Source organism: Castor canadensis, chromosome 3 (genome assembly GCF_047511655.1).
Source record: "Castor canadensis chromosome 3, mCasCan1.hap1v2, whole genome shotgun sequence".
NCBI lineage: Eukaryota > Metazoa > Chordata > Mammalia > Rodentia > Castoridae > Castor > Castor canadensis.
The window spans coordinates 52,858,690-52,884,198 of NC_133388.1; the positions used below are offsets into that span (position 1 = coordinate 52,858,690).

Consider the following 25,509-nt stretch of genomic DNA (forward strand, 5'->3'; position numbering starts at 1 on the left):
TTATTGTAGAGTCAGTGTAAAAAAATTACGACTTTTACCCTGTTCTGCTACTTTTAAGAAAACCAATTTTCAAACTTATTTCAGTCGGGTCTCACTAAGATGCAGGCATTCAGCTCAGACCAGAGGAGAAAAAAGAAAAGGGAGGGGGGCCACGGCCTGCAGCAGGAATCTTGGAATTTGGGTAGTTAAATAAATGACCTTAGTCTGTTTCATTCTGTTGTAAGTAAAATCTGGGATTTAATTCTCTCTTATAGTACATAAGTCTATTAACAAATGGGCCTTGCTATAAACTGTTTTTATACAAAAAATAATTTTAAGGTTGCTTTCTGTTTTTTTCATGCAAATATAAAGCTCTAAGTTACAAGGTTTTGTGAGTTATTTTCAACAAGTAAAAAAATTTAAAAGGAATTAAGGATATGGTTTTTAAAAATAAAGGGCTAAAGAAAATACTTTTAGATAAAAAAGATTATGTAAAAGTTTTGTCATCAAAATTGTCTCAAAATGAAAAAAAAAAAGGTAAGGACAAGCTCCCCCAGGATACAGCGTAAGTTGTCATAAAAAGATGGAGCTTATAAATGCTTATGTAAGTGATTAAGCTGACTAAAATGTAAGAGTCACATTAAAGGTTTTGTAAGGTCAAAATTTAATGTGCTGATGTTAAACTAAAAATTCTTTTTTTTTTTTTTTTGGTGGCTCTGAGGTTTGAACTCAGGTCCTCATGCTTGCTATGCAGATGCTCTGCCACTTGAACCACTCAGCCAGCCAAATTAATGGATTTTGTTTGTTGGGTTTTTTTTGGCAGCACTGGGGTTTGAACTTAGGGCCTCATACTTGCTAGGCAGGTGCTCTACCACTTGAGCCACTCTACCAGCCCAAATTCATACCATTTTTTGTTTTGTTTTGTTTTTGGTGCTAGTGGGGTTTGAACTCAGTACCTTGTGATTGTGAGGCAAGCATTATACCACTTGAGCCATGCCCTGAGCTCTAACGAAAAATTCTCTAAGCACATAACATGAAGGCTGTCTTAAAAATATTCTGTTCTTGATAACATTTACAAAAAACTGTTAAAGAAAAAGTTTCGTTTTGTCAAGATAACTGTCAGAAATTTTGGTGCTACAGGATGATCCAAAAATTTATCAAGACAACAAGAATTTATTAAAACACAGAGAGGCAATAGGCAGCTGAGCATAGGGAGTGCTGCTGCACCAATATGAGGGTTGGGACAGAGTTACTTACATAAAGTAGAGTTAAAAAAAAATAGCCAAAGTACACTCTCCAAATAGAAAAAACTCAAAAAGGAGCAATACACTGGAGGTCTTGAGACCTCAAGTTTTTTTTATTGCAGTCTGTTATTTTAGGGTGCCTCTATTGATTACAGGTTGATGGGATCCTGCTGTATGTCATGAGCCATTTGTTAATGTCAGCAATCTGGGATATGATCCCTTAACATCTGAGCCATGATTCTTGACCATTAGGTTTCCTAACTCCACACTTAGTCCCCATAAATATTTACCTGTGCTCTCTGGTGATTTTTGTCAGGGTTTTGACTACTGAGGTAAGCAAGTCATAACTAAATAAAAGTTCATGTAAGGGCTGGTTTATGTAAAATCTTCTAGATGACCTTATAATTATGGTTAAACAAGTATTGTCTTGGATGATTCTAATGCAGTCAGTACCCTGTATGTGTCTGTGATTGGGTTATTTGGGGTCAGTGACACTGTCCCCCTCCCCGCCCCCCCCGCAACCAATGGGATATCTAAGATTTACTCCAAGAATAACAACTAAATATATATATATATGTACGTATGTATACATATGTATATATGTATTTATATCCTCTATTGAGATGTAATGCTATTGCCAGTTCCTATATATTAAATGTTTGTGTTTTTCAAGTATATCAAGCCTTCTACAATACAAAATTTAGATAAACACTGCAACAAGAAGTTAATGGTACTGATAAACTGTTCTGTTAGTTGCTAAATTGTCCATCAAAATTTTATCCATGGCTTTTTAAAGTTTTTGTCATTTCAGTTCTGATCCTTCTGGGGCATTTACAATCAAGTTCATGGAAAATAACTCTAATAAGTACTTTTATGTCAGCCAGGTTAGCTTTTTGGATATCTGCTTTTGTTGGATTTTATTTTGTATTGTCCTCGTCTAGAAGCCCACTGCCTAAGAGCCACTCCTTCTAAGCCTCTTTGTTGCTTAAATTTGGCCAAAAGGGTCTAACTGACACTGACTCCCACTGATCTGCTTATTTCTCCCCCCTTTTTCTTCCCCCCCCCCCCACGGGACCAAGAACAAACAAACGAAAAAAATCCAGAAAAAAGCAAATCCTCATGATGAGGGACAAAAATGACCAATCAAGAAAGATCTTCAGAGGATCCAAAATGGTGACTAGAGTGCAGAAGCAGACATTGTGAGGTCTGTAAAGAAAGATCTTCAGTCTACGGCCATACCACCGTGAATGCACCCAGTCTTGTCTGAGCTCAGAAGCTAAGCAGGGTCGGCCTGGTTAGTACTTGGATGGAGAAAGATCTTCAGAGGAGACTGCTCAGAGACAAGCATTTTGGAGTCAAGGGGGGAATGCTGTTAAAGTTCGTGCCAGACCTCTCAAAAATAACCAAAGCCAAGAGGATTGAGGAAATGGTTCTTATGCATGTGTGGCTATCTGGCATTAAAGCCCTTCCAGACACAAACTCATTTTTGGCCAGGGTCTTCAACTTAAATAGAGACAAAGTGACTATTTCTACTGACTCTAGATATGTCCTTTGATACCTAATGATGGTGCTTTTAACTTTTTTTTTTTAAACAATGGGTTTTTCTTGTACATATGTACTGATAATGTTGCCATGGTAACTCTACTCAGTACAAGAAAAACCACAGGTTCAGACATTTAAAAAATGTATTTTAGCCAACACCACCTGCTACAAATATGAGAAAAAAAAATTAAATCTTAACTACCGTCTCTAACCTGGTTCCTCGCTCTTCTCTGCCCCTGGTCTCTTAATCTGCTTGTCAAGTTTGTTTCTTCAAGGTTGGAGACAATCAAGCTCCAAACAGTGATGGAGACAAAGCCACACATGCCAGAGTCCTCCTGATTCCATGGACTCCTTAACAGACTCCCCTCGACATCTCAGAAGAGACACTGGACTGTCTGGGGACCCCTAGTCAGCACCCCTTTTCCTGACAGAAGTCAGGGTTACCTCTGGAGAGAGGGAATGTAAGGAGACAAATACAAGGAAAAAGAAAATAACAAAAATGTCCCTAGGGATGTAAATATAAAGAAACAACAAAAGTAACTTTGTTTTAAATAAAGGAGACAAAAAAACACTGAAAAATTAAACATTTAGGGAAAACCAGCTTTGCAGGCAGGTGCTGAGGCACAACAAACTTTCCCAAAATAAAAAGGGGTCTCACCAAAATAATAACTAGTAGTCATAAAATATAGGTAACAAGTCTCAAGGACAGGATGGACTAATGAGGCTCTCTTAAAATGTCTAATAAAGATAGGGGCAACTAGATGGTTGGGCTTAACCAAAAGTCAATACTAGCTAAATTTAAAGAAAAAAAACTATAAAAGGGGGGGGGATTGTGAGAATCAACTAAAGTTAGGTCTTCTCTGTCAAAGGAGTTAATGTAAATTATCACTGTGTAGATGCCAGCTAATCTTCCCGAATTGCTGCCTACGTGCTTTGTGAAACGTTGCTTGACCCTGGAAGTTTCTTACAGTCAAAGAGCTGTTTATCGCCAGGTGTTCTAATCTGAAACTGCTTGCTTAAAGATGAATATTGTCCAGAACTTTCTTGTTCTCCCTGCTTCAAGGTTCCCCTTACCCCACATGTCCCCTTTTCTAAGTAAACAATGGCAAAGACTGTGAACCCAAACCTGTCCGTCAGGGTGAGGGGCAGAGAGCTAAAAACTGAGCTGACCCTCGCTCAGTGTGCTCTGCCTATCAGGCCATGGTCTGTGACGGCACCCTTGTGCAAAAGTAAAACCTTTCTTTTTGCTGTGCTGAACGATTCACAAGTGTTCCTTTTATCATCATTTGAGAATGACATTTCTAACACCTGGTCTTAGTATTTATTCAAAGTTGGTTTATTGCTCCTTATGTGAAAATTGTGACTGTTGTGGAGCAACAATTGGTACAATTGGTCAGAGGCTCACAGTCACTGTCCACTCTCTGACCCACCAAAGGCTTACTTATTTTAACATTTTGTATATGTTAGATCTATATAACATAAAACACCACTAATCTTGACATCTTCATTGTAGCCAGCAGGTTCCTATAGGGCCTGGGGCCATGTGTCAGTCAATCATCTGGGTCCGACATCCATTTGCGAACCCCTTCCCTTTCCTGCACTGACCTTTTAACTCTCGATTTTGGCCCAAGGGTTTGAGTCCCCCAGTCGGGTAGTATGCCCGGATCCCATGGACACCCAGCTTTCTTGGAGACCTGGCTGTAGAAACTGCTGAGCACAGAAAATCTAGAATCTGCCTTCCAGCCAACGCGTTAGCAATTTTCCTCCGGCTGCCTGAACATCACCGGCCATGGGCGTTTCGCTGGAGTCCCAGGGGCTCCGGAAAACGGGGTTTTCCAGCGGTCCACCAAGCGCAAACAGCCGTCGGGGCAGCGCCAGATGCCACGCCGCGGGGGCCCGCAGTGCCGCACGAAGCCAGCCGGGGGCGCTCGTGGCCGCCCAGGGGAGGGGAGAGAGCGCGCGCGGGCGGGCGGGGGCGGTGCCCAGCGCTTCCTGTTCCGGCGCCAAGGAGGAGCGCGATATTGCTGCTGCGTCCCGGCTGCCGTCAGTCAGGCTGCCGCCCGGTTCCTCATCACCTGCTTCCCTTGGGCCCATCGCCGCCGCTACACCGTGCTGCGGGCTCGGATCTTGCCAGGTGAGGCTGCCTAGGCGTTGGTGGGTCACGGAGGGGCGCGGGGCTGGCGAGCGGGAAGCGGGCGCGGCAACGGAGATACCTGGAGTCACTCCCTTACTTGGGCCGTGGGCAACGTATGGACCGGGGCTGAACGGTTCCCGGTACCCGGTCCCAGCTGCGCGGCGGACGCCCCTGCCTCGCTCCCCGGGAAGAAAGCGTCGGAGGAAGCTGACGTCGCCCCCCACGGGTTTCTTGGCACTTGACGTCAGGCCTGGCTGGCTGGGGGCGGGGCGGGGCGGGAGCGGGCCCTCCCCTCCCCCACCCTGCCCTGGCGAGCGCGACCCGCTCCGAGGCCGGTTGGCTCCGGTTGATCGGGGATTCTCTTTGTTCCTTTAGCCCTGAGAGAGCTGCGGGTCTCGCGCCCCTTGGTCCTGACCCTCATTACGATTACCTCATTCATTAATTTCTAATACAAAGGGAAAGAAAAGCCCGAATGGGTCCGTACAGAAATGTCCTACGTTTAAGAGGATCCATGACGTGACAACGTTCTAGGCCCCCATCCGTGAAATGACCGCTCGTGACAACTCCGAGAAGAGCCGAGTCACATTCTCCTTTTGTAGGATTTAAGAGTGGCTGTTATGTATGGTCGCAAAAAGTAGTCTAGCTTTTTGTTTTTTAACTAGAAAACTATGAGTAGTGCTTTTAATAGATGTCCGAGCATCGGGCCAGACTCGGCCGAGACGTATTCCCGCCCTGCTACGTAGGGGCACGGCACGTGTGCGCCCGGAGCCCTCCCTGCAGGGCCGCCTTTCCAAGTATTTCTTTATAGTGCTCGTGGGGCAGGAAGGACAGAACGTTACTGGTATCACTGAGCCCCTGTGTAAAACTATCTCGCTTCGGAAACTCTTGAATCAAGTTGCCTACGTTGGGTTGGGAGGTTCTTTTCCTGGTTCCAGGAGAATTGGTAATGCCCATCCTTGCTACCTTCAGTGAAATCCTTAGGGCCCGTATATTTTGGAATTCAGAAACCTTTGGATTTTATATTTTAGAAAGAGAATGTATTATATAGAGAAGAGGTGACACCCCCAAGCAGAGTCAGGGGCCTCATAATCGTTAATATTTGTACAGGGGATGAAACCGTCGTTCAGGGTTTGAACTCTTGCGTGGGATGTGTGAGGCCTCTGGGTTCAATCCCCTAACACTGAAGGAAAGAAAATTGTGCAATCTATAAGCGAGTTTAATAGAAACTATAAATAACTGCAGGTCTGATTTTGCCACCTAGTAAATTTTGTGCCAAACTTGGGAAAGTTTCATTGTTTGAGGTTTCTGGATTGAGAACTGCAGATAAAGGTTTATGGACCTATTGCAGCGGATGTAAAAGTTAACATTTGTTGTATTTTTGCTCTATACCAGTAATGGTGAGGAGATGTATTTATGTCTTGGCAAATTTGAGGTGCATACTGTACCTATAGTTTTGAGATTTGGAACATTGAGCTTGTCCAAAGTCCAACCAGCCTGTGAGGAGCTGCAGTTTTATCTAGGTGGATCAGACTTATCTTTGTGCTGTATGTTCATACGCAGAGGAAGATGAGAACATCTGAGATTGTTTTGCCTACCCACTACTTCCCAGGCGCTCTCTTAGGTGCTTGATAAGATAGAGTCCCGTTTAGTCCACATACATTGTTACTGGCCCTTCTGTGTAGATGAAGAAACTGAAGTCGATTCAGATAAGCTGACTGTTAAGTGAAAGGATCCAAACCCTTGTCTAAGATTCTTCTGCTAAAACTTTGGTAGGGCTCTCTTTTCTTCCTGTGTTCCAACCAATCTTAACTGCTTGTGTTCCCCACAGATTCTCTGGCTTCTTTCCCACCTTTTGCACAATCTCCTCTCCTTACTCTCGGACCTGTCCTACAAATACGACTTTTAAGGAATACCAGTGCTATACTTCTAATTTCCCTGCAGCTCTACAGTGCCTGGCAGGGATCACCCAATTAGTGACTGAATAAATTGTAAAAGATATTACTGGAAATTTAAAGTGTTCACAAACTTTCCACCCCAATTTCTTGAGTTGCCCAGTATAAAAAAAATGCACTATAATCTGATAAATTATCCAGTACTAAAAACTAGCATAAACTGGGTGTTGTGGCTCACTCTTATAATCCTGTAGCTATTCAGGAGGCAGGTATCCATCTAGAGGATGGATCCTCCCTGCCCAACAGAAGTTCACCCTCATCTCAATAAAAGCCAGGTGAAGTGGCACAAACCAGTCATCCCAGCTACACAGGAAACAAATGTAAATAGTATCCAGGCTGACCCAAGCATAAATACAAGATCCTCTTTGAAAAGTAGCTTTCAAAAAATGGTTTTTTTGTGTGGTAATGTGGCTTGTGGTAGAGTGCCTGCCTGGCAAGTGCAAGGCCCTGAGTTCAAACCCCCCTTCCCCCCAAAAAAAGCATATGTACTAATTCATAATTTGTTTTCAGTACAGTGCCTACTTAATAAATCAACAAACACAAATATCCTGGTTTCCCTGGGGGTTCTCTCAATATATGTGTATGGTACATTGTAGATTATTGTGTTACTTTGCAAGTGTCTGCATCTAGGAATTATAACAGTTTTACAGATAGGAAAATGGTCTCTTGTTAAGTCTGCTTTTGTCAAAAAAAAAAAAAAATTGGTGTTCACGTTTTGTAACTGTATCTTCTCGTCTCATTCTGTTAATCACTCCACAATTTGATGGCCTTCTAAAACATTGCTGGTCAGTTGTGGCTAGTAATTTATGGACGGCTCCTCCTATTTATGCCTCTTGCGTAGCTGGGGTACCAGGCACACACCACCTCACCCAGATGATGGGGTCTCCCTAACTTTTTTTTTTTTGGCCTTGTTTAGCCTCAAATTGGAATTCCCCTGATTTTTCACCTCCCAACTATCTGGGATTGCAGGTGCGAGCCACCTATGCCTGGCTAGAATTCATCTTTCTTAAACTTTTTATGATTGAATGGTCATTTTTATTCTAAAGACCATGAGTTACTGAGCTGTTATGTTTTGATTTTCTAGTACAGAAGAAATTTTGTTCTAAGATTACTATTCTTGCCTCTTGGAAAATAAGTGTTTTTCAGATGATGTGTAGATTGTGCCAAAAAGTGATAATGGGAAGTTCTCTTCCTTTTTTTTGTTTGTTTCTTTTGAAATGGGGGTCTCACTACATGGCCTAGGCTAGTCTCAGACTAACTGTGTAGTCCAGGCTGACCTTGGATCCTCCTGCTCCTCAGAGTTGAAGCCTCCCAAGTGCTAGGATTACAGGTATGCATCACCATACCTGTCATGAAAACATTTCTTGATTTTTCATCTTTTTTGACAGTTTCAAGGTTACATTGGTTCAACCTTAATAATTTACACATTTCAATTTAGAATAGCTTTTTTAGAAAATCTAGGTATTTCTACATTCTGTGTGTTTGTTCAGGTTGAATTACTAATATCATCTCTATTTTTTTTTTTTACCTTTTTTCAGATGAACATATATCCTAGAGAGCAAACTGGAATGATTAACATGAATACTGTTTATCCTAACCATAGATAGCAGGTTACTTTACTAAAGTAATAGAACAGAAAGTGGCCTGTTTCTAACTTCTTTGGTCCGGGCTTCACTATATCATCATAAGATTATATAGTATTCTCTGTCTTCCACACTTAGATTTTGAACTTAAACAAAGAGTGAAAAGAGTAATTCTGGAAACCTGAATAGCAAGACCATATGAAACTAAATGTATCATTGTTAGATTCTCTGTCCAGAATTAATGTGAACTTTGGTACAGAATCGTTTTCTGTTTCAGAGAAGCTCACCCTGTTTGAAAAGCGTGTCCATCTTATGTAGACTTTAAATGTATTGTACATTGATAGTTTCTTCTAGCATCAATCCTTAAAAGTACTACCTGTGATGTTTTAGTGTAAAACAAATGTTAGCATTGGAATGAATGGATAATTACTATGTTTGTATACAGTCAGGGTGGGGGTTGATACTCTGAACAAAAAGCAAGGTTATAGCAAATGTGCCTTAGCTTCATGTTCTTTAATTATTTCTCATGATCATCAAATAATAATTAAACTTAAGATTATAAATTTGGGTTAGTATAAGTCTAATAAGTATATGATACATTAAAGGAGAAAAACCATGAGATAACTCACTAGATGCAGAAAGATCTTCTAAAGAAGTTCTCTTTTCTCATTTTATTAACTAGCAAAGTAGGCATAAATAATTCTAGTAAGATAGGCATAAATAAAAACTTCCTTGGTATCATTTTTTTAATCTTAAACTAAAAATGAGATTCATACTTAAATATGAGAAGCATTTCTAGGAGAGCTGGAACAAGATCACTGTGCTCTATCACTATTTACCATTTCATTGATTAGACCCGTAAAGATTGGAAAGAGAAGATAAAATTATTACCTGGATTCCCAGATAATCAACTTGAAAGCTTTTAGGAATAAAATAATCCAGTAATGTCACTGCTTAGAAAATGATACATCAAATTTTTTTAAAGTCTTTCCCATATGTGAATAACCAATTCGAAAACATAGTGAAAGAAAAGAGCCTATTTACAAGAAAAGATGACAGAAATTTCTTTCACAAGAAATGTGTAAGAGACCTGGTCAATAAAATAAAATAAGCTCACAACACCTGTAGTCCTAGCTACTCAGGAGGCAGAGATTGGGATGGTGTGGTTTAAGGCCAGCCTGAGCAAAAAAGTTCGAGAGACTCCTTCTCAACCAATAAAAAAATAACTGGATATGGTAGGGCTCACCTATCAACCCAGCTACATGGGGAAGTATAAATGGGAGGTAGGGTCACTGTCCAGGCCAGCTTGGTCTCAAAAGCTAGACTATTCCAAAAAATAACTCATGAGCTAAAATGGCTCATGGGGTAGAGTTCCTCCCTAGCAAATACAAGGCCCTGAGTTCAAACCCAGTGCCACCAAAAAATAAGTAAATAAATAAATTGATTAAAATAAAATAAGATAATCACAGTGATACCCACCTATAAGCCCAGCTACTTAGGAGGCTGAGGTGGGAGGATTGCTTGAACATAAGAATTCACTTCCACCCTAGGCAGCATAGCAAGGACTCATCTCATTAGAGAGAGAGAGAGAAAGGGAGGGAGAGAAAACTAAATGACAAGTAACTAGAAAGCCCTATCTTATTTTTTTGTTTTTGTTTTGACAGTACTGGACTTTGAACTCAGGGCATCACATTTGCTAGGCAGGTACTCTACCACTTGAGCCACTCCCCCCATCTTGCTCTTAAATGAGATTTGACATTTTGAATATTTTTTTTTTTTGGCAACGCTTGGATTTGAACTCCAGGCCTAACACTAAGCAGGCGCTCTTACTGCTTGAGCCATTCTGCCAGCCCTTGGATATATCAGATGCCTCCTAGACTAATCTGCAAACTGAATGTATTTCTAACCAGAGCACCACCATATTTTAGTTTTTTACAAAATAATCTTGAAAAAGTAAACAAGAATATTGATGGAAATCTGAAGAAAAAGCTATAGGGAGCTGACACTAAAATTTGTTTAAAATATAAAGATGCTACAGTGCAGATTAGCAGAAAAGAAGAGTCCACAGTACTGTGGGAATAATTGTAGCTCCATACCCTGATTGTGAGGCACCTGAGCTCTGGATGTGGGCTGTACATGGGTTCGAGCTAAACAAGTTAACTTATGAAACGTCCTTTCCCCCAGTGTGGGGGATGATAATAGAATCTGCATCATAGGGAATATGCCTATTCCATGCTAAACATTCAGTAAATACTACTGTCAGTAGCAGCAATAGAGTATGTTAAAGGTAGCTTACACAAAGTTGAGAAAAGCTAGGATATTTGGTGATTATTGCTTGGAAGAATTAAAGATTTTAAACAAGAAGTTAAACCATAAACATACTATAAGAAATATACAGTTCAAAAACCTGGAGTGGAGGCCTTTTGAATATATTACAAAATCTCATGTAGAGAAGAATAAATAAGCTACACAAAATTTTAAACTTTTGGTGTCACATGAGGCTCCAGTGGCTCACGCCTGTACTACTTGGGAAGCTGAGATTGAAAAGACTGGTTTGAGACGAGCCCGAGCAAATACTTCGCAAGACCCCATCTCCAATATAACCAGAGTAAAATGGACTGAAAGTGTGGCTCAAGCCATAGAGTGCCTGTGCAAAGCCCTGAATTCAAACCCCAATCCTGAAGAAAAAAAATACACACTTTTAGAGATTGATAGTTAAAGGGAACTTAGGAGGAAATGTTTTGTCTCATGTACAAATAGCTAATTTCCTTGCTATCTAACTGTTGAGGGGGAAATGATCAAGGACAAAAAGAGTACCTGCTTCTTAAAAGAAGGTGCCAATTTTTAACCTATCATAATTTAAAATGCTTTAAAAATTCAGTAATATCCAAAGATGAAAGAATTAAAGAAAGGTGTGAAAACTAAAACGATTTTCACCAGTTTAAACCGGCATGTACTTTTCAGATGGATTTTAGATAAACTTAACCTCTTGGTAGTAAATTTCACTCTGGTGCTTTTTCCTGATGGTACATGTTCACACGTGAGCAAAATGGTGGCTATGCCATTGTTTAAAACAACCTAAACTGCTACAAAAGTCAGTGTCAATTAAATTGTAGATCAAGCTAGGCCGGGAGGCATGTATTTGTAGTCCCAGCTACTTGAGAGGTTGAAACAGGAGATCCTCCCAAGGATCCCTTGATCACTGAGATCCCTTAAGCCCAGGAGTTTTTGAGACTAGCCTGGGCAACACAAGACCCCATTGAAAGTTAGGTGATCATTTGTATATGATGTGCAACCATTGAAAAGGGATAGAGTTGATAGAGATGTATGAACTTACATGGGAAATTTTTCCAACGTAAAGAAAACCACATGACATAAATTCTGAAGATTCCATTTAAGTAAAAATGTACGCGTAGAAAGTTCCATTAAGCATACATAAGAGATGATAAATACTAATTTTGAAATTTTCTTTCTTTAGGAAAATGTCTGATGAATTTTCGGTAAGTTGATGTGTTTGTCCTTGGTAAAGTTTTTGGCTTTTAAGAAAAACATGGTCCTAACTGTAAGCCTCTAAGTATTTTAATTTTAAAAGAGTACTTTTTTTGTGATAGTTGGGATTTTATGCCAGGCACTGTGTTTAGTACACTGTAGAAAATATCTTGTTTAAGACTGAAGTTAACCCTGAAACTGCTTTTGAAAATCAGGAAGCCAGAGGGGTATGTGACTTGTCTGAAGTAAAGCCAGGATTCAGTCCAAATTTTGACTAAATTCTATCCTCTTAATTACTATACTCTGTTACATTAATACAGCACAGAAATTAAGCACAGTCTGACTGTTGTATTTAGGAAAGTTGAGCTTCTCTGAAGAATTTATGCTGTAGACTTGATATTTCAGGTAACATTTCAAGTTTTGTATTAAGAGAATAGCTTTTCAGATAAATAGTTTAGCTTCTGAAGATGCTAGTGAGGTTTCTGCTCATCTTTGGTCTAACGTGTCCCTGGGTGAGATGGGTAAGACTCATCTCTTTTGTATTCCAGTTGGCAGATGCACTACCTGAACCCTCACCTGCCAAAACCTCTGCTGTGAGCAACACGAAATCTGGCCAATCTCCTCAAGGCTGGCCAGGTTCCAACCCTTGGAACAGCCCAAGTGCTCCACCTTCTGTGCCATCTGGACTCCCACCAAGTACTACACCTTCCTCTGTGCCTTTTGGACCAGCACCTTCAGGAATGTATCCCTCTGTGCCTCCCACTGGACCACCTGCAGGACCCCCAGCACCCTTTCCTCCCTCTGGACCCTCATGCCCCCCACCTGGTGGTCCTTACCCAGCCCCAGCTGTGTCAGGCCCTGGCCCTACAGGCCCATATCCTACACCAAATATGCCCTTTCCAGAGCTACCTAGACCATATGGGGCACCCACAGACCCAGCTACAGCTGGTTCTTTAGGTCCATGGGGATCCATGTCTTCTGGACCTTGGGCGCCAGGAATGGGTGGGCAGTACCCTACTCCTAATATGCCATATGCATCTTCAGGGCCATATCCCGCTCCTCCCCCTCCTCAAGCACCAGGGGCAGCACCGCCCGTTCCGTGGGGCTCTGTGCCACCAGGAGCCTGGGGACCACCAGCACCGTATCCTGCCCCTGCAGGATCATATCCCACGCCAGGACTCTATCCTACTCCCAGTAATCCTTTTCAAGTGCCTTCAGGACCTTCTGGTGCTCCACCGATGCCTGGTGGCCCCCACGTGAGTGTTCAGTTTGTTATTTCACATGTACCATTTGTCACATCAGCACAACTGAAAGATTGTTTCTTCACCATGCTGGATGGAAGATTAGAAAGCTCTTAAAAAGGGCATAGTGATAAAATGAGTAAATTTGAAAGTTTTGGGTACAGCATTTAAAAGCATGAGAACAGAAGTATTCTTACTACTAGAAATAGAAAATTTTCCCAAAGACTTAGGTGAACTCTATGAGCTGCATTTCATTTGGGCTATTTTGTTGGGGCAGGGGAGGGAGGGTTGTTTTGTTTTACAGCTCTTGGTACTGTCTCAGTGCGCCACGCCATAGCATAGTTCAGTAGAAGCACCCTCTGCCTGTCTGGCTTAACACATGTGGATTTTTAGAGAACCTGAAGCAGTGAGTGTGTAGCAAACATTGTCCATCCTTCAGGCACTTGTACCTGCTGTTTCTTGGCCAAGTTTTTTTAGGATTTTAGCAGCGTGGAGCCCAAGATTACACCACTATTCTTGATTATCAGTTGCCTATAAAGCTTTATGCTTTATTGCCAACCAAACCAGAGTAGGGTTGGCATTTTAGTTGAGGAGCCTGTCTTAAGGATGTGACTGAGAAGTAAGTCTAGTGAGTATCCAAGCAGTCAAGATTTCTTTAGAGAAAGAAAATTTGTTAACTTTTAACCCACAGAATAACTAATCAGATCTCCAGCTAGATTCATTAACCATACACCTCACTCGAAAAGGAAAAACAAAAATCTTAATAAAGTGCCCCCAAAACTTGTGTAGCTTTTCGCTAGATACATTCTCTAAGAATTTTTTTTTTCGCAAAACATATGCCAAAGTAAATGAGATGACTTGCTGTTTAGAGTAATTAAACAATAAATCATTTTAAGCCACAGCAAGGAATAATAATAAGCTCCCATTTACAGAATCTGGAAGTTGACTTTTTTTTTTTTTCTATTGCAGTCTTACCATTAAGTGAACAGTGAAGGAAGAGATGGCGCTTTGCTTCTTGAAGTACATGTAGATGCACACGAACGCATATGTAAAAATAGCTGGTGTCACTGTTCTTAGAGGGCATTCATGAAAGAGCAATTCCTGCACCTCTCAGAAGACATCTATCCTTTGTACTTGGATGTGTAATACATAAAATGGATACAATCAGAAAAACGTAAAAGCAAGTCATTCAGATGTGATCTTTATTTGGTTTTCATAGAAGTTAAAGTAATTAAGTATATGAAATAGTTCTTTGATAAAATTTGTTTCGATCATGAAACTAAACCATCAGAAATCTGAGATGATAGGAATTATTAGAATCTGCAACTGCATTGGCAAATTATTTCAGAAAAACATTTTTCTATAATCACATTTTCCCCAAGGTAATTTTGAAAGCAATCCCATTATAATCCAAACAAATGATTTCTCTCAATGTTTTGATAAGCCCAGTCCTTTTATGATTATATTTTGGATATATATTTTAAATTTTTGTACATTATCAGATGTCCAGTTCATTAGCCAGCCAGTGTTCATTTTTGTCCTTGCTTTTAGCAAAAACTTTTGTTTTATTTTTGCCATGTTGGTTATTCAGCACTGAAATCTGCCATTTATGAAACTTTTTGGTGTCTGTGGTGCTGGAAGTGGAACCCAGGGCCTTGCACATGCCAGGCAAGCACTCTACCACTGAGTTACACCCCCAGCCCTAACTTGTTTTTTTAATCCAAGTCAACATGTATGTAAATTATATTCTTAGAGAATTGATGACTTCTTTGTATTTCTTTAGAGTGGATTATAAAGGAAAGAAAGAATTCTCTCCTTTGTTTTGAATCTCAAACTAGGTAAATCCTAGAAATTGCTTCATTGCAACAATTGCTTCATTGTAATTTTCATTCCCACAAAACCTGAGGCAGCTCTCCTGTTCAGGCTTCCCTGCCCCACACCTTAGAAGGAACATATCCCTTGATTACTCCCTGATACAGAAACTGGCACACTAGAGGTCTGTTGTAAGAACATACAGGAGTTATGTTCAGGGAACCACAGGTTATACAGATATGACTGTTCTCTTTGTGTAAGTATAAATCAAGAATATATCTTGCAGAGTCTGGCTAAGCTATATCATTGCTTTCTGCATCGTTTCCTGAATCTATAAAGTGTTTATGGCTGTCTATTTGTTGACAGGCAGATAGGTAGAATTGAGTACCATCTTTAAAAAAGTTATTCTCTAGCTCTGACACTGAAAAAATAAACTGTAGATCTCTGCAACTGAATTTAAAGCAGTGTCACTGTATTTTGCTTCAATATTAAGTATTCTTTAACAACTAAAACAGTCCTGGTAGCTTTTTGACACCTTGCCTTTAAATCGGAGTCTTAGATTTGGGATTAACCTAATCTTCTTTATCAAATAATGTTTTCAACTTTTGAATGTATCCATTGGGTTTCTAAAATGTATTGTGAGTTACTCAGACTGACATAGAAAACATTTATGCTGGAGTTCTGTTTGTACTTTGAAATAAAATATTCAGTAGTTTATTTCTCATGTAAAAATGTCAAGAATGTCAAATGCTGCCAACTTCACGGTTTTTAATAGCTACCTCCTTTTAAGAAAACAAGGTGGTCATCTTTGAGAGGAGCATCCAATGTTTAACCCTCTTATTTTAAGTAGATATTAGATTCAAGCTTTCAGAATTGACAAAGGTAAAAACCAATTTGTTTAGATATTTTTAGACTAGGAAGTGTTCTTTGACTGCTCTTACACAGCGGCAACAATGGTCTTTTTTTTTTTTCCTTTTCTCTGCAAGGGTAGGTGGTAGCTACCTGTAATACTCTAGTATTCTGTTGTCAAAGTAGTCTCCATTTTCAGACACTATCGAGATGTCAGTTAATGGGAATGATAAGGTGACAGGAAAAGTAAGATGGCTACAAAGGAACCTCTGTAGTTATTCTGGCTGTCTTGCAATTAGATGAATTAAGAACTGGCTTTGCTAGCCGTATTAAATGTGTAACACCAGAGAGAATGTAGTTTGACTAACAGAAGGAGTAACAAGTGTAGGATCTAATTGTGGAGTCCGTTGTTTGTAGGATAAAAGTCTATCTAAAGGATTTGAAGGGTTTTGAGCCCAAGATTTGCAACTGCTACTCCCGAAAGTGCGTACTAACTTCACTAGTGACCCACACTGGCCAATGTGCTCTGGATGATACTGCCATTTTAACCCTGTATTTTCAAGGACTTTATAATTTCTATTTGGGAGATTTTTTTTTTTAATGTAATTCTATATATATTTTTTTTACAGAGCATTTCTCCAGCTGCCCACAGGGCGGGGTGGGGATGTCTCAGTTCTTGTGGGCACTATGGTCCAAAAAGTATTATTTGGATTCCAGTTATAGATAAGATAGCAAAAGTTTCAGTGGATGAATGGTAGAAAGCCTCTGGGAAGTTTTTTCTGCCTAACAAGGAAGTAATGTAATGTTGCTTCCAAATCAAGTCATGCTGGGCTGAGATTGGTTTATGGAAGAGACCTGGTCTCGTTTGTTAAGGGAGAACAAATGATGGAATATGCCAACATACAGGCTCAGAGAAGAGGTTTTCAATAACTTTGAGATAGTTGAGATGTGTTCAGCCATAATGTTTCTGGAGTTGGAATCTTAGGTTTTGAAATGTTGAACTCAAAACATGAAATGTTCCATAAATGTTGGAATCTTAGGTTTTGAAATGTTGAACTCAAAATATGACAATGAAACATTAAAACATATACCGTAAGTCCTCGTTCGCACAATTCTCAAGGGCCCCGCTCCTTAAAGGAGGGCTCCAGGTACTTTGGCTTGTTTGTCCCAGCTGCACCTGCCACCTTTTCATGCTTTTGAAGACAATATTCAGAACTCCTTCCCACAGCCCTATTTTATGTAAAGTAAAATACCGATTATTCAATAGTATACAGTTTTAGTTACTCAAGGGCTGTGTTCATTTTACTGTCAGCAGAGAATAACAAGGCAGAGAAGAAGGGGGTGGATTTTTGGCCTCAGTCACATCACTACAATTAAATATTTTCTAGAAAGAAGTTACTTTGTCCATGATATATATTACCTCACAAATAATTAGTGCTACCTTTTGTTCTTAAGTGTACAGCTTTTGACCTTGATGTAGATGAAAATAGCTCAGAGTTTCCATTAAAAGACTGCCTGGTTTGCATGTCAATCAGTTGTCTATACTTACAAGCAGTGTCGATGTCTTCCTTACCTTGAATGATGTAGAGCTGAGAGCTAGCTTTGTCAAAGGTTAGGGTTACAAACTTTGGAAGTTCAACTTAAGCACAGACCTTCAAGTGTTGAAAGCTTTTGAAAAGCCTAAGCCTAAACTAAGATGAATCACACTGATAAACTGCTTAGAATGTAGTGGGTAGCTTTCAGGGAAGACTATAATCTTTGTAAAGCAATATTATTGAAAACAAGACACTGATTTTTTTATTTTCAGAATTCTGCCAAGTGAAGCAAAAACTGCCAATAAAATAGTACTGAAATAACATTCAAGCTTTTGGCTATAGAAAGCAATCTGAGAACTGAATTCATTCAGCACAGGTCTGATCCAGGTGCTATGCCAGAGGGCAGAGATAGATGAAAGCAAATCCCTATCCTTGAGAGGCTCATAGACTAGGGATGACCTTACCGAATTCACTAATACACTCATTATTAGTTACCTAGATGTGAGTATTTTAGGATAGCTACTGGTGGGAAATTCTAGACCAGTCTTGTGGCATTTTAAAGGGCAAAGTGTGATACACTTTTTTAAGATTGTAGTGTTACCAGAGGAGCTATCAAAGTGTGCAAAGTAATGGGCTGCCTTTCCTCTACTTTCCTCCTGGATAAAGGCACCTTCACTGCCTGTCACTGATGAGCAGAAACTCATTCATTGCCATTTAGTAAACTTGACTTCTTACATGTGCTCTATAAAGTTTTTTGTAAATTTTTGTCTTGGAATTGTGACTTTTCATTTACTTAATGACAAATTCAATGTATGTAATTGTCTATGCATTGTAAGTTAAAACTGCCTAAAATGTGATATGAGACATATACATTTGTTTGTACTATGAACTGTATGCAATCTGTTTGAGATGTTAGGTTTTTATCACCTGCTGCTGTATTTGTAAACAAAGACGGATGTTGCTTTAAGAAGTAATTATAATTAGGGATAGTCTATGGTTGTGATACTTGATATTTTTAAGGATAAACTTGTTTGCTTTTATTATACCTGAAAGCTTTTTAAAAAAAAATGTATTTTCCTGGTTTCACAATTTTTCCATGTATTTTGTTCTCTGGACCCACGCCTGGGCTTCCCTGAGCAAGTTCATATCCTGAGTAGCTGCCTACAAAGAAAACAAGGGCTGAGATAGCTCTTCATGGGTGACCTGCACTCACAGCTGAAAGAGCCTTCTTTCATAAGCCCCCTTTCAGCAACATGGCGTCCGTGGTGAGAAGTGCCTTCTCTCCTTGCAAGGCCAGGTTATCTTCACAAGTCAAGAACCCTCCCTGTTCTGTCCCTGCTGCCACCACTCCCACTTTCTGCTACAAACAAGAGCTACTTGTGCTGTAACTGCTGCACAGTTAGTGAGGGTCACATTAGGTCCAGGATAGTCCAAAGTTTCCTTGTCACAGGTTTGCTAGCCTTTCACAGACTGCCAATGTGAGTGGGGCTAAGAACGAATATTTTGGAAGAGGTGTCTGCTTTTTACCTGTAATTAAGCAAAGTACAACTACAAATTGGTGGTACTGGGATTTAACTCAGAGCTTCCTGCTTGCTAGGTGGGTGCTCTACAGCTTGAGCCACATCTCCAGCCTTTTTTGCTGTGGTTATTTTGGAACTTGTGTACTGATTTTTGCCCAGTTCAGCCTGCAGTGCAATCCTATTTTATGCTTCCTTGAAACTGCTAGGATGACGGGCATACCACCATGTGCAGCTTTTTTCCATTGAAATGGAGTCTCAAAAACTTTTTTGCCCAGGATGGTCTGGAACTGTGATCCTCCCAATCTCAGCCTCCCACATAGTTTGGAATGACAGGCACGAGCTAAACCCCAGCCATTGGCTTTCGAACTATTTGCCCAGGCTGGTCTCAAATCCAATCTCAGTCTCCCAGTAGCTGGGGCTATATGTGTGAGCCACCAGTGCCTGGCTAAAGTTTTTGATACTCTATATCCCTAAAGGGCTAAGATGGAGCTAAAACATAGATGGTGAGATGTAAGACCTTTCCGGAGCAGGACCAGTTTTTTGTTGTTTTTATGTTGTGAAATAACATGGCACTGACCTGCTCTGGGTCACCTGGCCCAGGCAGGTCCTTTCTACCACTATATTCATACGCTGCACCAATCCTTTTGCAACAGTTGTTGGAAGCAAAATCAAGTCTTAGCATTTAGCTTACTTCAAATAAGACATGCAATATGCCAGAAGAATGTGAGCCATTCAGTAGAATTTATTTCTGTGACTTTTACACATTTTTTTCTCACTTGGACAAATTAAGCAACTTCACTGTTTGGTGGAGCTCTGAGGTTTCAGAGCTGAGGAGGGATAGAATAGTAAAGCAGTCTCACGGCTGCTTCCAGTAATTGCACTCGCCTCCTTAGTGCACTTTACCTACTCATTTGTAGTTTGGGTAGGAAAAAGATTTGCTGTTTTCAAATTTTAAAAACTACTGTACATGGCCATGTCTCTTGATTAAGGTTTGCCTAAATCATAATCCCAGGTTCCCAAGTATAATAGAATCTCAGGACATCCAGGATTTGAACTAATTCTTAAGTGTTAGTGTCACCTAAGAAAAAAGGAAGCTGGAATTTTCGCTAAGTTTTTTGGTTGGTTGGTTGGTTGGGGAGGTTGTTTTGGGTATTTTGTTTTGGTCTTTTTGCCATACTGGGGTTTGAACTCAGGGCCTCACACTTGCTAAGCAAGCATTCTACCATGTGGGCACTTCTCCAGCTCTTTTTTAAGCTTTAGTTATTTTTCAGATGGGTTCTCGCATTTTTAGCCCCTGCCAGCCTATACCACCATTATTGTTTGCCCCTCCCACATAGTTGCGGTGATAAGCACATGGGCCTAGCTTTATTGGTTGAGATGGAGGGCTTGATAACTTTTTGCCTTGAACCACAATCCTCTGACTCTCACGTCCTAAATTATATAAGACTACAGATGTGATTTATCATACCCAGCTAAGTTCTTACTGTGGTTGTTTTCTTTTGGACCTCATTAGGCTTAAAAATTGGTAGTTTCTAAAAAGCCTCTGTAAATAGCCAAGTTTAAAAGAGGTTAAGTCAATCCTCAAGGTCATACAACTGAATGATGGAGACTTAGTATGTCCACTAGACTGCATTACACTTGGCCATCCAGTATCCTTTCATGTGGTTCCTTGACCACTCTAGACCCCTGCCTTTCCTGTTCCACCAGACATCCTGACTTCTTTTGTCCTTTTAAGGCACTCTAAGTAGGTTCCAAAAGGGAAAGCTTTTCTAAGGAAACAAACTGGTTGGAGTCATGGCTCAAGCAGAACACTGCCTAGCAAGAGCAAAGCCCTACTCCAGTACCAAAATTAAAAAAATGGGTTAGCCTTTTAGATGAAGAGGCCAAAGTCAATTGAGCTGCTTCATCTGTTGTCCTGCTTTTCAAGCAGCTTCACTCTTCTGTATGCTTTTCATGTTGCTATTTGTTCTAGCACCCTGGGAGGATAGCTGTCTACCAAATGACTTAACGTGCACTAGCCCACCAGAGCCTCCTGAAAATTAAGACAAGGACAGTTTTTAGCCACATTTAATAGATAACTAAAGCTAAGAGGTAGAGCTCACATAGCTCCTATGCTGTAGAACAGAGATTAGAGTCCTAGGTGTTACACGTCAAAGCGTTTTCCCTAACAGGATGGTGTTTTCCTCTTTTTTTGCACAGGGCCTTGTACTTACTAGGCAGGCATTCTATCATTTGAACCATGCCTATAGCCCCTCAGAATCCGTCTTGAATATTATGTAGCAGACTGTCCACATGTTTTGTCTTTGAGTTCCAATGGATATTGACTGAAAAAAATACAAGGCAAATAATCACAAGGGTTTTGGGGGTAGTGGTGGTTTTGTTTTAGCAGTACTAGGGTTTGAACCCAGGACCTCACACATGCTAGATGAGCACTCTACCACTTGAGCCACATTCCCAGCATACAGTTCTTAAGGTGCTAATTCAGAATTTAAAATTATATTTTCATAAAAGCAAATACTGTCCAAAGACCAAAGGTATAGCAGTTAAGAGTAGCTTAATACATGGATAGAATAATTATGAGAGGTAATGACAGGTGCAAGGTCCTGGTCCAATCCCCAGAACCTCAGGGAAAAAAAAAAAACGGAATAGAAGATCAAACCACTAGTTCAAGGCCAGCCTTCGTACAGTTACCAGTTACTGGAGATTGAAGGGCTGGGGGTATGGCGCAAGCATGAGACCCTGTGTTCAAACTCTAGTACTACCCCCACCACCAAAAAAGGTGAAAACACAATGAGTATCTCAATCATGGTGAAGGCTGGGCCAACATGTGAGAGTGGCTGAGACAGAAGAGGGCTGTGTTAGTCGTGGACAGGCAGCCAAGATGCACAGGAACTGGACACAGGGTGGGAGAGTCAGAGGGAGGTTGTGCCAAGTGTGGCTTGACAGTTCTGTTTTTAAACTTGCCAGTGCAGGACATACTGTTAAAACATATTAACTGTTGCTTGCTTACTGCAACATGCAGAATTCCAAGCACTAAACTCAATGAATGCCTAAATCTCTTTTTGAATACCCAAAGAAATCTGCACCCAAGAAAAGAAAAACCTACATAACTGATGATTGGGACTTACTCAGGTTTTGGTTTTTTTTTTTTTTTTTTTTTAATAGAAGAGAGATGAAGATTAATGGTAACTAGGAAAAGCCACCTCCACTTCACAAGATTTCTCTTTGAAAGGTAGTGGGAGCTTTCTACCTCTGGTGGGTCTGTAATAGAAATCTGATACAATTCTAGAAGGCAGCCCTTAATGGTTCAGTGAGCAGTGCAGTTGCTGAGGAAAGGCAGGGCCGAGTCTTTATTTTAGCTTTGAGTTGAGCTGTGAAGTGTGATTTGGGGCGATTGCCCCAGCCTTCTGTGCTTATTTACCTCATCTATAAAACAGTAATGCTCACAGACTGTGAGAGGGAAAAAGGGAACATTCTTGCCTCCTAGTCAGAGATCTATTTGGTATGTTAGCATAACCAACATAAGGCTCATCTAACATAGTGTATGTTGGGCTGGGGGCGTGGCTCAAGTGGTAGAGTACTTCCTAGCAAGCATAAGACCCTGAGTTCAACCCCCACTATTGCCAAAATAATAGCAACATATGTCTATCTTAGTGTTTCTTTTTTAAATCAGATTTTCACCTTGAGGTTTAAAAGTTACACATTGTGATAAAAGTATTTATTGAGCACCAAGCTTGCACCATAAGTGGTCCTACATCCCAGTTTGCCTGAAACAATTCTGGTTTATGTTTTCCAATCAATTATTTAAAAAAAACAAAACAAAAAAAAAACCTTTGCATTCTCAAAAATGTCTTGGTTTTAAGAATAAGCTATTAAATGGTTATCCTAAATTTAGTACATACACAAATACCAGTGAAGATTTTTTTTGTTTATTTCCTAAAAGTAAAAAAAGACATGTTTTAGCATAGACGCTAACCTTCGATTCACAGGTGTTATTTGGGGGCACTACTTATTTTTGCCTCTTATAAATGTGAAAGAGAGTATCCAAGTCACTTAATTGCAGCCCCATTATCTTCAGTAATTCTGAATGGAAGCAGAAAGCACATGCAGTCCTAGACTGGAAACAGGCCTCTTCAGGATAAAGGGGCTGGGTGGAGAAGGAAGCCTGGAAATCAGGTCTCCCACTTTTCTGGGCATTCCTCCAAGAGTTTGCCACATGGCCTCAATTGTGTCTTTTTTCTCCCAAATCAGAATGCAATTTCTCAAACGGTTCCAAGTTTTTTTCTCAACATAATCCCCTCACAAACTAGTATCTCTGAAAATTATGTCCAGTTTCCTGGGGTCTTAGTGGCTGGTGTACACAAACACGGCCAGATCTGTGGAAGAATTGCGTATCATTTCCATTCACAGGGGAAGCAAAGGGTGTGGAGGGCTGGGTATTATTCCATAGGGTACTTTAACAGCAGGGAATGAGTGGCCAAAACCTGTTAAACCAATTCAGAAATACCTATTGCCTGGAGTAATAGTTGTCAACTTTTTGGTGGTGTGGGCAAATTTTGGAATGCTAGAACTTGTGGCTCCCAGTATTGTCGGTGTCAGTCTGTCTTTGCTTCAGGCCTGATGTCATAGTCCCCTCTCTTCATTCCCTGCTCACCTGAACATTTCAACAATCACTGCCATCATAGCATGTGTCCCTGTTGTGGCAAAAGCTAATTTTGCACATAGGCCGCAGCAGAGTGACACCTCGGTTCGTAGCACACTATTGACTGTAGCACAGGGGTTGTGAAAGTAGAAGCAGCTTGCTGACATAAGTTTGCATAGAAAACAAGGCCTCAAAATACTCCAAGTTTGAACATCCATTTGCTGCCAGCGCCTTCCATAAGAAAAACCTTGGGAATCACATCTGATTCATCAGAGAAATCATCACTTTCAAACAACTCACAGTCTTTGTATAACACAAGCACATTAGATCACTGGGGGACGGAGCGGGGGGATACTCTTGGGAAGTGTACATGGAGGATTTGTTCATGAGCATTCATTCTACCTAACTCCATAGATGCGTCATACTCATTTGTGTGTACAATTGACACAGTTTGTTTGTTTGTTTGGTTTTGGTGGGACTGGGGTTTGAACTCGGGTCTTCACGCTTGCAAAACAGATGCTCTACCACTTGAGCCACATCTCCAGTCCATTTTGTTCTGGTTATTTTGGGGGTCTGGTGAACTATTTGCCTGGTGGGCCTCAAACTACAATTCTCCTGATCTCAGCCTCCCAAGTAGCTAGGATTATAGGCATGAGCCACTGACATCCAGCCAGACATGTTTTATTTTGTTAAAGCATATGGGACCTGATCACTTAATAGTGAAAAGAAACCCCAGTTTCTCTCACTCTAAGAAAGGTAGACAGGTATAACTACAGTGCTGACCGATGCCTGAGGCATGGAATGGCAGGGTGAGGAAATGCCCAGCCTGGTTGATTTCTATTGGGCTAATTGCCAAAAATCTCAATTACTTTAGGGAACAGACTGTTGGCATTAAGAACACAAGAGCATGCACGGTCTTCTCAGTGAGCCATTCAGTTTACTGTCCAGTCTGACAATAGCACCAAAGGATGTTTCGTGAAAGAGCATAATTAGGTCATAAACCCAGCTCACCAAACCCAGCACCAGACAAATGAAGGGACAATTATAAAGCATTCCATTCTAGAAGACATTGTGTTGGATCAGGACAAAGAGAATCACAGACTAAATCCAGCACACAGCCCCACAGACAAAAGAGGCAATGGGACGGCATTTTTCATTGTGATATTAGGTAAGTAGAGAAAAATGAGATCGATGATAAGGTTCTGGAGCCCGGCCAGCGATGGTTAAGCCCCTGTTCCATTGCTTATTAAAACATCACATCGGGTGAGTTGCTTAACCCATCAGTGCCTTCATTTACTTAGCTCTAAAATGAGCATTGCGCCAATAATGAAGTCACGCATGGAAAGCTTAGTGCTGACATCATAAGTGAGCTTATCATGGGACCTGGAGGTATTTTTCTAGGCCCTGGGCCTGCAAGAGTTTCAGAGTCTAGCAGAGGAAACAAAAGTGAACAGAGCATTTTCATCCAGTGTGACATCACTGATTCAGGAGTCACATCACAGAGCACTGGACAGTTAAACAGCTGTCATTTATGGTTTGTAGTGATGTGTCAGTCTCCAATCACATTGTTATGGAGTCCTCAAGCATCAAGCAAGGGATAAAATTCAAAGTCTGAGAGAGCACATCCCTGTTCTTGCCACTTTGTGATACAGGGCACTGCTAGTGCTGCAAAGCACTTGACAAATCCTGTCTCAGGGCTGGCAGAGTGGCTCAAGTGGTAGAGCACCTGCCTAGCAAGAGTGAGGCCCTTAGTTCAAACCCCAGGACCTACAAAAACAAAAAGCAACCCAAAGAAAGAAAGAGACCTGTCTCGGCAGCAGTGAGTCTGTCCTTACTTCAAGCTACTTAGTTCCTGGTCATATTTTGCAAATCAAATCCATACCCTGTTGGAAAACAGTTCATGTGGAGAACAGATTGGGGAACACACAGCTTGGGTATATGAGATTTTGGAAAATGTAGGGGGTAGGAAAATGCTCCAATTAAACAA

At 40.7% G+C, this 25,509-nt stretch overlaps 1 protein-coding gene across 2 annotated transcripts; it reads left to right on the top strand.

The window, feature by feature from the left end:
- Positions 1 to 4,770: 4,770 nt before the first annotated feature.
- On the top strand, positions 4,771 to 18,449 carry Mapk1ip1l (mitogen-activated protein kinase 1 interacting protein 1 like). 2 transcript variants are annotated; one of them, XM_020175573.2, is made up of 4 exons: positions 4,788 to 4,899; positions 11,913 to 11,934; positions 12,472 to 13,179; positions 14,134 to 18,449. In XM_020175573.2, exons 2-4 carry the CDS (start codon positions 11,917 to 11,919, stop codon positions 14,143 to 14,145), a joined length of 738 nt encoding a protein of 245 aa, XP_020031162.1. In that variant the 5' UTR covers positions 4,788 to 4,899; positions 11,913 to 11,916; the 3' UTR covers positions 14,146 to 18,449. The 2 variants fall into 2 exon arrangements, with proteins under 2 accessions (XP_073924074.1, XP_020031162.1); XM_074067973.1 differs by lacking the exon at positions 11,913 to 11,934 and having other exon boundaries at positions 4,771 to 4,899.
- Positions 18,450 to 25,509: the final 7,060 nt, after the last annotated feature.